Source organism: Amblyomma mixtum, chromosome 2, assembly GCF_055824585.1.
Source record: "Amblyomma mixtum isolate Tamu chromosome 2, ASM5582458v1, whole genome shotgun sequence".
NCBI classification, from domain to species: Eukaryota; Metazoa; Arthropoda; class Arachnida; order Ixodida; family Ixodidae; genus Amblyomma; species Amblyomma mixtum.
Window position 1 is genome coordinate 91,457,313 of NC_143013.1, and position 13,155 is coordinate 91,470,467.

Here is a 13,155-nt window from a genome sequence, read left to right on the forward strand (position 1 = left end):
GTGGGGACGTCTGCACCACGTCACACATCACAACGACTGCTACACGGGCAGACGAGGCACTGAACAACAGACATGGACGCGCAGCATCCACTATTGAAAGACTTCAGTTCCGTGCACAAGGCTCTCCTAGCCTCCCTTTCCACCCCCAACTCTCTCCACTCTTTCCGAACTCTGCTCCGCGCAAGGACATTGAAGCAGGTGCCTATATAAGACAGCTATCAAACACACAGTTGTAACAACAGTAGCTAAACATCATTCTTCCGCACCACCCCGCACATCATACAAGCTATGCCGACTGCAGAGGACAGCAGAGACTTTTCTGACAACCCCTCTGTCTGTGCTATCACCGAGCGTCCATGTCTAAACAGCATCAAAGTCCTTACTCTGCGTCGGTTCATGAGCCGTCCTCTTTACACAGATGCAACTCCACGCTCCTCCGCTGCACTCACTTAACTGGCGCTTTACTTAAAGGTTAATACGTACCACCGTTAGGGCCGCATTTATACTAGGTGTACCTCTTGTGTGAGAGTGGTATGGTAGCAGCTTTGCATTAACCGTAGCCTGCTCCATAACTTGCCTCAGCATTTCGGTTGCCTACAAAAGAGGATAACTCAGTGCGGACATAAGTGGAGAAATACAGGCTTGGCTTATCAAAGGTGTCCAATCATCTCACAGGCACTGCAGCTTCCAGAGTCATCAGCCTAAACAAGAGCCTGTTACCCTGCCCAAGAAAACATGCACTGAAAAAATGGCTGGTCACAGAATCATAGTTGCCACCTTTTTTAAAAATAATACAGTACAATCTCTTTACAACACATCTTGTTTCAATGGATATTCATATATAATATACCAATCTGCTGTTTTGGTTTCTCTTCCTATCAGTGTCATTGAATGAACTTCGTTTAAAGCGGTCTCAACATACATTCGGATAAAATGAAACCAATTAAGTGAACAACGGTGGCTTCATTACAGCAGGCTTTTCAGCAATGAATGCGTACTCTTTGGTACGTCCTAGCGACACATGCGTCACTGGCAGTAACGATGATGGTGGCGGCCATTTTGTTACCACAACGAATTTCTGCGCTCGATGGACTCTGAATAAAAGTTTACTGCTGCTGAACTCACAGATGTCCGTCAATAAAAAAAGCCTCACCCAGCATAACTCAATACAGTAGACTCCCTTTAAGACGTACTCCAAGGGACCATGAAGACTGTTCATCTTATCAGAAGTTCATCTAATCAGGAGTGCTTCTTAAAATGATGTTCGAGCATGCAGTGTGTGTCCAAATACTTCGTATATGTGAACAAAGCCATGAAATAGTCTTTTAGGAAAGAAATAATTGCAACATAAGCATTTATTGCACTACCAGTGCAGTGCATCAGGCACTGTTGAGTGTTGCCCAGTCTGTTATTTTTTTTGTGTCTGTCGAGAAAATCGTCTGCTTGCTACAAGCGTAGGCATATCACTTAACCTTCCAAGATATCTTTTCAGTGCCCTCACAGGGGAGGAGCAGCGACAGTTCTGCTTTCACAGAATCGCCCTTTCAACGGAGACGTGGTTAGGTCTCTGTGCCTTCCCGCATCGCATGGATCGTCGGCGGTGCAAAAAAGCTTTAAATTTTTTAGCTTTTTTTTTTCTTTCCTTCCGCTGAAATACTGCTCGAATGGTCGAGTAAAGCTGCATGGCTTGGGCACGGCTGGTCGTGAAAGTTCATCTTAACCAATTAGCACGTGTGCAGTGTACATCTTAAGAAGATTTTTTTTGCATTGACTCTATGGGAAACCAAACAAATGACCACCACTGTTCATCTTAACCAAGGGTTCATCTTAAGCGAGTTCGTCTTAACGGGAGTCAACTGTATGTTCGTATCGACATACATTGAGTGTCGGCAAGCTAGGGCTGCAGATAGGCCGGAACTGCCTTTAGCCCCACAAATATAGTAAAATAGGTCGGTGCCGAACACCCTCCCCCAACTCAGTATGTTCATTTTCACACCCTAGCTTGGCTCTCATCACCCTGATAAGGGATGCTCAAATATACAGTCGAGCCGACTTATAACGAACCTGACAGTCATGTGGATTGTGTTTGTTGTATCCGAAGTTGTAACAGTATTCTGATTCTGCAGACTTCTCCTACAACGGACTGATATCTTGGACACCAACGGGGTCTGTCGTAACGAGATTGTACTAAAAAGTGGGTGGCCAAAATGCAGAAATCGGGCATGCAAGATCTGTTGCTGACCCAACACTGATTTAGGTGATAAACGTTCAGGTGAGACAGCAGTCACGTGAAGCTTCTTCCCAACTCTCGAGGCTGCTTCTGCCCTAGTCTAGTGGGCAACTTTTGTCCCTGAACGCAGTACGAACCAGAACGGATAAATGCTCCATTGTGAACCTGCGTGGCTGGCAGCAGTGACTCTAAATACAGCTGAAACTGTTTGGACTTCGCATTTAAACTTCAGAACCCTCTGTATTTCAGAGGCAAGAATCACTGCATTCGAGAGCCCTTCAATTTCTTTTTTTTCACCTACGACGAAATGCAAATTGCACAGATTAATTAAAAGGCACCTGTGAGTTTGCCTTTTCCGGCTCAATTTACTTGTTTGCAAAAAAAAATAAAAAATGCACAACTGCACTTGATCCAACAGTAGGCGGTTATGACATTGGCTGAAGAACTAGTTGCGACCAACAATGTGCCACAGAAACCATCCTAAGACATCCACAATGTTTACAAACAAGCAATATGCGCACAAAATGCATTTCACTTATACCGACCTGACAAAAACGACATAGGACAGCCACCTGTTCAGTGAGTGGCCTGGCAACGGCAAGTGAGAGAACACTTCCTTGTACAGAGCTGTAGAGGAAACTGTTTGGACTTCGCATTTAAACTTCAGAACCCTCTGTATTTCAGAGGCAAGAATCACTGCATTCGAGAACCCTTCAATTTCTGTTTTTTTCACCTACGACGAAATGCAAATTGCACAGATTAATTAAAAGGCACCTGTGAGTTTGCCTTTTCCGGCTCAATTTACTTGTTTGAAAAAAAAAAAAAGCACAACTGCACTTGATCCAACAGTAAGTGGTTATGACATTGGCTGAAGAACTAGTTGCGACCAACAATGTGCCACAGAAACCATCCTAAGACATCCACAATGTTTACAAACAAGCAATATGCGCACAAAATGCATTTCACTTATACCGACCTGACAAAAACGACATAGGACAGCCACCTGTTCAGTGAGTGGCCTGGCAACGGCAAGTGAGAGAACACTTCTTTGTTGTAGAGATACGCTTGCACAGAAGCCAGAAATAAACGAGACTGTAACACGAAACTATAACGCGCAACACAAAGTAAAAGCAATCTGGCTGTTTCCGTTTAGCAAAAATGTAAATTCTCAAACAGTATGCCTAAATAAATATGTGTCTAGGTTATCGCTGCAACTATAACAACACTCATACGACTAATGCCAGCAACTGTGCTGCTCTCGGCTAAAATAGTAATACTTTCAAAGTACTGGTACTATTGTTTCCCCTGACCATATCTCTCCCAGCTGCAAAGCTGATTTGCATTGGCTTTGCGCGTGGAGAGTCACGTGAGTGTCTTTCGAAAACTGACGCAATTTTTTTTTTTATCCCCACCATTCTGGACGTCTGAAACTTCCACCACTAAATATCAACGTGGGGGGGGGGGGGGGGTGCGAAAACAAGATAAAATTATCTGAAGCATCCTTGGGGGCACAAGTTCTAAATACCGCTATATATGCAACAAGCTATCCCCCAACAGGAGACTAAAAATAGAAACTCCAGGAGAAACACACGTGAGCAAGACGCAAGTGTCTGCGATTGAGAAGGGTTCGAGACAACATTAAAAAAAATTTAAAAAAGAGGCAGAATTCCCGTTTACAGTGAGACATTAAAAGACCTAAAAAAATAGGACAAACGAAAAAGACAACTTGTGTACACCCTCCTGTCGCCGGCTCCCCAAGAGATTCACTTCCTTTAGCGCTCAAGTTGTTGATGCTCCCACAGCTGAACACTGTTAGTTGTGGCTGTTCAACTGCCTACCAGAGCCACACACCATGAGAAAAACAGTCTGGTATTCGCGGTAGCAATCATCATCATCTTTTGTCAACAATCGGATGTTGCGCAGCTCGGTTAAAAGCTTGCACGTCCCACTACCGTGAGAGTAGCGACCGTGCGAAGTAAAAAGGGGGGGGAAACTCCCGACCACAATGTTACCGCTAAGCCGAAGCTGGAAATCTTCCTGGTTCCCCAAATGGCACATTAGGCCAACGTCTGAACAAGAGCAACTGGCCAAGCACAGCACCTTAATACACCTACGTTACTCCGTTGTCCCGAGATGTTGCAACAAACGGGCAGTATACTCTCACAAGTTGGAGTTTCTCGAGACGGTGAACACCAGCAGAGAAGACTATAGTAAACTGGAGCACTCATCCATCAACAGCGGTCAAGGAAAAAGATGCAAGCCCTCTCTGATCAGACATCTGGAGATGCAAGCCATAAACAAAACGACCAAGCTTGTGTTAAATGCACAACTCTCCCATTCTGTGCAAAAGCGAAAACGAGAAAGCAATCAAAGCCAAAAATATTAAGGCAAGCCAAAGCCAAATAACCCTTTAAAAACTTAAGACTGTACTTCAACGATCGGTTAAAAACCATTCTCCTAAAGCTCCGACACCAAGCTTTGAGAAGCGCTACAGACGCTTCACTAACACTTTCCTTGACTGCACAAGGACGTTTGAACAAGCAGTAGATTACATTGTGCGATTGGCAACTGAAAAAAACGCTGGTTAGCAACCGAAACAAACCGAGCTTCCAGAAGAACTAGCGAGTGTAAATAGAGCTTTAAGGCGAGACATAAACGAGGTAGATCGACTCCACACAAGAGTTGACAAATTAATGAGAGGCTGAGACCCTGCTCACAAGCTCCCATTAGGCATCCATTAAAATAAATGAGGCCCAACGCACGCATCCTGCTTAGATTCTCCTGTACTACCGTTAATAGGCGCAATCTTCCAATACATATGGCGTCCAGATAGCTGTCCTGGATATCATGATGCCCTGCAGCTCACTTCATGCAAATTGCAAAATGCGCAAATGTGCTTTAGCAAAATGTGCTAGTGCTCTGCAAAGACTGTCTCGATGCACTTCACTGATCGAGCAGGGGTCACCGGTTTCAACTGGTTTGCATGCGAAGCCCCATAAGCGCGTTCAAATGGACATACTTGTTTATGCATTCATATGAATCATCGTTAGAAACCCTAGAGTTGCAAGAAAACTTGAGTGAATGACCAGATAGTACCAACAGCATTGTTCGCCGAGCACTTCACTCTTCACCCTATGGCCACATTTCTTCCGCGCACGCGCTTTCACTCACCGGGATATTCTGTCTTTAGTGATGTGGCACCCATTTCCCAACGGCAGCGGTAGGTTCTTGACTAAAATCCAAGAACCGATGCGGAAAACAATTGAAGCAGGAGGCGGAGACTTACGCAACAAGTCTAAATGAGGGCAGTAACCCCCCAACTTTTGTATCAGCACAGAACTCTGCTCCAGATTTGCTGCTGGGGCTTCCTACCACAAAAATCTAGCTGGGCGGTGACACCGATACGATTCGAACTGCCTCGGCTATACGATGACACAAGTAGTGTCGAAACATTAACGTTACCGGGGCCCAATTCCCCTCCACTTTTTTTTTTCTTCTTGGAGGGAACTGTTCCACTAGTCCTCAAGAAGGCCCAAATACAGCATGCAGCACGTGAGAGACAGGGAGCATGTCAGGCCAACTAAAACTGCGTGAAACACATCACTGACCCTTCCATCATTCCGTTCGATCTGTGGACAGGTGCATCGATTGCAGGGGTCAATTAGGCCTAACAACCAACTCGTCCAGGTCTCAGGGTTGCCAAATGGTAGATATGTGATCTCGCAGTGCTGTCGCCACCGTTGTTTTGGGACTGTGGAAGCCACTGTCTTGTCTTTTCTTTCCCCTTTCAGTGGGTCCCAGCCGACTCTACTCGGCAGGCGTAGATGGCAGGGTGGTGAGTTCGGGCAGAGCGGTGGTGGTGGTGGTGATTGGATGAGCTGATGCCGCATCTCCGAGTGAGTCAAGCAGGCAGAAGGAGACCGCGAGGAGTGCGATACCCAGGAGATCGCCGAGCGCTGTCAGGTATGGTATGGCAGCGTTGTCCGGGTCCACCCGCCGGCCCCACATCCAGTAGACCATGCAGCGTGCCGTGTACAGTAGGAGTGCCACCTGCACATGTGATGACTCGGCTCAGTGCAATGTTGAGCGCGCACTGCCAAGCTCTGTCTACAGCTTCAGTGCCCACTCAGAAATACACACAAGTTTGCATCTTTACAGCAGTAAGAATTGGTGCATTTAGGCAGACAAATGGCGTACCACACTGTCACAACACCTCATTACATTTCTGTCATTTGCTATACAGTCAAGCCCAATGTATCGGATATAACAATGGTCAGTCATGGCACCATCAACTTTTTCATGTGTTCTATTATAAAATAAACTGCTTATAGCAATGATGTCAAGGCACATTATTGGTTATAACAATTAAATCTGGTAATTGAGTGTCAACCATATTAGAAAAAAAAACAAGGAAATGCTACAACCACACCAGCAAAACCATGCTTACAACACAAAAGTGCGCACATGTTAGGCCGACCAATGGACTAAGCTGGCGTGGCAACGCCACGAAAGCAAAGGAACCCGCGAATGCGTTCCCCTGAGCAAAAGGCCCATGCAGAGAAGAAAGTAGGGAGCATGGTAGGAAGCCTTGGCGGAGCAGTCCATTATTAACATTTCTGAGGGGAGCGCCGCTCGCAGAAAAAAAATGTGCAGATGCATTTTTGCTTTTACACTCTGAGCTACGGCTGGCACTGGCAGCGCGTATGTTGTCTCATCTCCCGCTGTTCTTCGCTAACTTCCCCACGGTCCGTGCTTCACAAATTTCCCGTGTCCCAGGGGCAGGCGTCATCGCGTCAGGAGAGCTGCTGCATTGCTGCATTGGCTACGCATGCCATGCGTACCCCCAATCAGTTGCAGTGCGCGTGTGTGCCGCCAACGCGGTTTTTCTCACGTCAGCTGTCACCGCACCCTTAGTTCTGCATGCTTCTTGAATATCCCATAAGAATCACTTCCGGAAAGCCGGCTTGATTCCTGTGATGTGAAGGTGTGCGAAGCTCCCGCTGATGCAGTGATGGCGGTGCTTTGGTCATCGGTGAACGGTGAACATTGTTCCGGTTCCCTGAAGTTCGAATTAATGAGCTTTTACAGGTATTAGGACAATCAAACTCCTCCGGGTATTTACTGTCAATAAATGCTCTGAAGTTTGTCATCTCTTCATGTTTTTGGCACAACCCTGTTATAACAATTACTGGTTATAACAATGATATTTCCATGGTACCTGAATATTGTTATAAGTGGGCTTGACTGTATTTGCAAACATAAGCATCAAATGTCTGAAGTGACTCAAAAGCCACCATTTAAAGGAAAATACGTACCATACTTACCAGTGTCTAAGGCGCGACCTTTTTTTTTTTTAAATTTTGCTACTGCATCCTTCTTATACACCTAAACCCGGAATTAACGAAACTCCATATAGCGAATTCCTCAATATTACAAAGTTTCTCAATTCCACAGCGCCGCCCGCATTGAAGCGCGTGTCTCTGAGACCTCCATATAACAAAGGTTTGCGGCGCTTGACTTTGATATAACAAAGCGGCTGCTCCATCTACCTGCTAGCTAGTGCTAAGCGACTTGAAATTTGGCAGAACGATGTGAAAGTTTCGTGACGATAAAGCACGAACTGACATCGAGAGGAACGTCGATCGCAACGAGCGGCCATAGCTGACATAACGCGCCGTGCTCCAGCGCCGTTGGCACATTTCCACCGCTTTATCTTTTGGAACGTGATACCACGTGGCACTACAACAGTTCATGCCCAAAAGCAGCGAAAAATAATTGGGCATAGCAAAAAAAATAAACGACACGAGCTATGCGGGCATCGCCACCGCTGCTGCCATGTGGTTGCTCGCATGATTTCGACACCGATAGCTCTCGCATGTCGGAAGCGGGGAAGGCGGAGAGCGCCGGTGACGCAAGGTGAGGAGTTCGTTTCCTGGGGCAACAGCGAGGGAAAGACCGAGACACGGAACATGCAGGTAGAAGCACATGCCCCCGAAATCGGTCTACGGCGGCGGCGCGGCACCGCAAGTTACCCTCTAGCTCGGCCTCGGTGGCCCCACCCCACTCGTAGCGGCATTGCGCGAGCCGCAGTCGCGCAGCGCGATCACGAAAAGTTTCTCTGCGTTTAAGACTTCGAGTAATCCTGTTCTCTGTGAACACTTTCAAGGTGATTTCACCTATATTTATTTCTTATTTTGATTTCTGTTCTGCAGTGTCCTTTCGACTCTTCGTGTGAAAACTGCATGTAACGAAAAAACCTTAAACTTTTTTCAGTTTTGTTATAACCAGGTTTAACTGTATGCATTTTTTTTTGCGAGTGCGGGAATAGTTGGGGTGACGTTCAGGCTTGTTCCACTGTTGCAAGTATTGCACTATAGCGCGATAAAATGAGTCGTATGGAAAAGAAAAAAAGTGCTCCAATCAATCACGCATTTGTAACATGGTTTACATGGTTTAACTGCAGCTTTAAAGCTAATTTTTGTTTTTGTGAATTTGGGAGGCGTGGATGACCGAAGGTAATCACAGCTACACTGTAACTGGGCGCATGAGGTGCGCTTCATTTAGCCAAGTTGCAAAGTGGGTTCATGAGGCCTGGAGTGCAGTTACAGTGGCAACGATAACTGCAGGCTTATGCAAGGCTGGTCTGCTAGCTTCATCAGCGCCCGAGCACGACGACGCTCACAGCAGCGATTCTGAGTGCAATAAGGATGTCCCAGCAGCATTGCCAACAGAAATCGGCAAACTTTTCGATAGTGCCACCAAAGATGAATCTTTGAAGGCTCTGAGTAAAAATAAAGCGTTGCTGCAATGCCGCTGTGAGAGTTTATTTCAGGCGCGAGTGTTGGCTCTTTTTACTGCATTATTTCATGCCACGTAACGCATGTTCTCACAGGCATGGAGCACTTCACGATGGCCACAAAAGCACATATAATCAAGTCCTATTGCCCTAACTGAATAAATTGAGGTGAGTCCAATATACCACCTTTTTCATTGAAAGCCTGCATATATGGGAGGAGCATGTTATACACCGGAAAATATAGTACCCAATTTTTGGTTTTGTATTTGGCACAGGGAATAAAGTACACTTTAATCTAGATGTAACGCACCTACGTGCAGCGAGTTCCATGACATCAAGACGTTTCTCAATCACTTAAGCCTACCCCCATAGAAGAATGTGTATTTGAGAACTCCATGTAACAAAGGTGTTGCGATGCTAGACCTTGATACCCGCTACACCAACTAGTATCTAGCCACCGCGGTGGCTCAGTGGTTAAGGATGTCAGAGCCCATTAGAGGTCCCACGTGGTGGAAATTATTCCAGAGCCCTCCACTATGGCACCACTCTCTCTTTTCTCTCACACTCCCCCTTCCTCCCTTTCCTGACAGCATGGTTGAGGTGTCCGCTGAGTAGTGAGACGGATACTGCACCGTTCCTTTCCTCAAAAACCAGTAATGGAGGCATGCGACAAGTGCTGGAATGCAGTGGTAGCCATCCACCATAGTGGCTTCTCTGCAGCGCTTTGATGTATGAGGGCGAAGTGAAATAAAAAAAAAACAACTAGTACGCTAACCTATGAGAGGGCTGTTCCAGTGAGTACCCAACATGAAAAACAGAAACGCACCAGCTTCTTCGTGAAGCTTAAATGCTAAGGGGAGAAGCATTTGGGAACCACAACAACACGCTCTGCATACTAGCGGGCCACGTCTGGGGAATGCACAACGAAAAGCGAAGACCGCCGCCGCAGTGGCTACCCTGCAATGCTGAAACGCACGGGAGCAAAGCATCCGAAAAAAATGGGGAAGTTCTTGGCTACTGTTGCTATTGCTGTCAAGTGATGGGTGCGCTGCAAAGTTCATTCCGCGCTTAAGACAACGCAAATGCGCACCGAATTTAGCGAGCACTACATAAGGAGCTGTTCAGATCTTGTGCCAGAAATGCTAATCGATATTGTTATGAAGTGAATTTACCAATATAAATGTCTTCGTACCTCATCCAACAGTTTATTTTCTGAAAATCAGGCAGTTTGCATCCTACACTTTCTCAGATAATACATTTTTTTTCTGCATATATAAAAACAGAAACGCATCCACAAGGTTTTACTGTATTTGGAGTCGACTAATAAACAGCGATATATGGTTTGGTTTGGTTTATCGGGGTTTAACGTCCCAAAGCAACTCAGGCTAGGAGAAGAGACGCCGTAGTGAAGGGCTGCGGAAATTTCGACCACCTGGGGTTCTTTAACGTGCACTGACATCGCACAGCACACGGGCCTGTAGAATTTCGCCTTCATAGAAATTCGGCCGCCGCGGCCGGGATCGAACCCGCGTCTTTCGGGTCAGCAGCCGAGAGCGGTAACCACTGAGCCACCGCGATATATGGTAAACTAACATTTTGCGTGCACTGGACTTTTTAGCTGCAGTACCCACAGCTACCCTGAATCAAGAAAAACTGAACCAAATTATTCACAGAATTGAAGTTACGGGAAACAGTGCCTTAAGTACACTATGCCAACACTTTTGAATTATTAATAATTCAGTCCGTTTTGACCTCTTCACGGCAGCCTACAAGGACCTCCGGCAGATGTATCTGGTTTCTATGTAATGTTGTCTAGCCTAGCTGTTGTTTTCTTCTGCATTCGTAGCAGTGAGTTCCGCTGTTGTTTTCTGTTTTTTTTTTTTGTTTTCTGTTGCTTTCGTTTACTATGAGTACTATATCTGCATCATATTAAACATGTGTGTACATGTTTGGGTTGTGACTCTGCCACTCAGCCGAAGTAAGGGAGTGTGGACCTGTCAAGCTGTCCAAGGACACTTTTTTTTTCTACAATCCCACCATCTGTATTTGATGGCAAATAAAAAGATTTCATTTCATCTCATTTCAACCTGGCTCCTTGAGGTGAGCGAGCGCGCGCGCGCACACACACACACACAAAACACACACACACAGACAAACAAACACACACACACACACACACACACACACACACACACACACACACACACACACACACACACACACACACAAGGTCACTGACCTGGAGGAGGGCGGCCGTCAGGTAGCAGGCCAGGAAGAGGGGGGTGATCACAGTGTGGCCGGAGGTCAGCAGTCGGATGGTGTACACAAAGATGAGGTGTCCCGGCAGCACCATCAGCATCAGCAGGCGCGCCGTGCGGGCATGCGAGCCTGGGGAAGAAGAAGCAGATCTTACAGGGCTTCCGCTCTTTTTCCCCAGTAACTGTCTCTGCGCAGGGCCTCAGGAACACGACAGCACCGGAGAATATAAGCCACAGTGAGCTTTGAACGCAATTTATTCCAGCACTGTTTTAGGGTTTTGCTTTCGGTTTCCATGGGCTGTGTGGCTTATGAATAGGGCACACAAACCTGCCGCCAGTTATGAGTGCTCACTGAAGCTCAAGAAAGACGCATTCGCTGACCTGTTGTCAGCTGTGAAAATGGCGGCAAAAAAGCATGTGACAAGTACATAGCACCTTGCACAGGTGGGACGCACCGTAGCGGTTCATTTAGTGCCTTTTTTTTTTTGTTGCTTCTTTGGTCATTAGGAGAAATTCGAGGGCTTCTTGCGGTCCCCAAACATCTGAACCTCTTGATAAAACGAGCATTTACTGCATGACAGTCCGAATTTGACAACTTCTAGAGTTGGCGAAAAAAGCAATGTTTATGGCTTATCACAAGGTTTTGGTTAAGTAACCTCCTATTTCAAGCAAAAAAGAACTTAGCCTTCAACTGAGCATTCTAGAAACAACTCTGTAATGCGAAAGCCCTGAGGGTAAAATAAATGAAATGAAATGAAATGAAACTGCGGTGCTGGGTTTACGTTGGAGTAAGCCCTGCCCTGATGCAAACTTTGTGTAGCATCTTCGCAAGCCATCTCTTCCTTTGCCTACAAGAGAAATGTAGCACAGCTTAGGAAGGCCGCTATCCTCACTAAGGTAGCTAAAGCACAACACAGCTGTGATGCCCGTAAGTGCTTTCGGGGTTTCTCGCACAGCGTGGTTAAAATGCCAGAACGCTGTCCCAAAGACAGTGCCCGTTCGAATACTACTCACTCTTGCCGCAGAAGGCGGAGCAGGGATCGATGCAGCTCTTAGCATCCGAGCTTGGGTGGCTGCCCAGTTTGGAGCGCTGGGCAAGCAGGGTGGTCAGCTTGCATGACTGGATGGCCACCAGGTTGCCGCCCACCCCTGCAAAGGTCACCACCGCTCACTATAAGCACCCTTTTTTACTTGGAAGGCAAAGAAAAAAAAGTACATCATGTGTAGCATTCTCGCTGTCATTCACAGCTGTAGTTCGGCACAGAAATGCATCCAGTCTAAAGGAAAAGGAAGAAAACTACTACTTCGTCCTGTCTTGGTCTCACTTTCTTGATGCACTGTTAATCTGTGCTAAAGAAACTATTCTGCAGACACACAGAGTGGGGCTTTCATGCACAATGTGCTTAAGGGGGGACACTTGTCTTGAAAAGAAAATTTTATTAATTTAGTCATAGTTATGAAATTTTCAGGGCACATGTATTTTTGTGCGCTTATTCTAGATATGTCATTTAATTTCATGTAAAACACTTCCTTGAGCACTTGTGCACTTTTTATGCAATTATTTTACGGAGAGCTTTGAAGAAAATTTGCTGCAGGAAACTCGCTGAAATGTATGCCATTGGGTTCTCTTGACACCAAGGAATACAATAAGGGTAAAATTATCATCCTGGCTCTCATAGAACTTGAGTAATAGGGTACTGAAGCTGCGACTTCACACACAGGAATACACACTTTCCTTCTCATTTCTGAAGCGACAACTTCAAAACCCTATAACTTGAGTTTTATGATAGGCAGGAAGACAATTTCACCCTTATTGCATTCCTTGGTGTCAAGAGAACCCAATGGCATACATTTCAGCGAGTTTCCCGCAG

At 46.1% G+C, this 13,155-nt stretch overlaps 1 protein-coding gene across 2 annotated transcripts in view; it reads right to left on the reverse strand.

The window, feature by feature from the left end:
* Positions 1 to 4,017: 4,017 nt before the first annotated feature.
* The window catches only part of LOC149360168 (solute carrier family 41 member 1-like), a 43,373-nt gene continuing 34,235 nt past the window's right edge, over positions 4,018 to 13,155 (reverse strand). For both annotated transcript variants that reach the window (XM_089572194.1, XM_089572195.1), the window contains exons 11-13: positions 12,299 to 12,433; positions 11,266 to 11,414; positions 4,018 to 6,280 (exon numbers count right to left, since the gene is read on the reverse strand). In XM_089572194.1, coding sequence (XP_089428320.1) covers positions 6,038 to 6,280; positions 11,266 to 11,414; positions 12,299 to 12,433 — 527 coding nt within the window. In that variant the 3' untranslated portion in view covers positions 4,018 to 6,037. The remainder of the gene's footprint in view (positions 6,281 to 11,265; positions 11,415 to 12,298; positions 12,434 to 13,155) is intronic.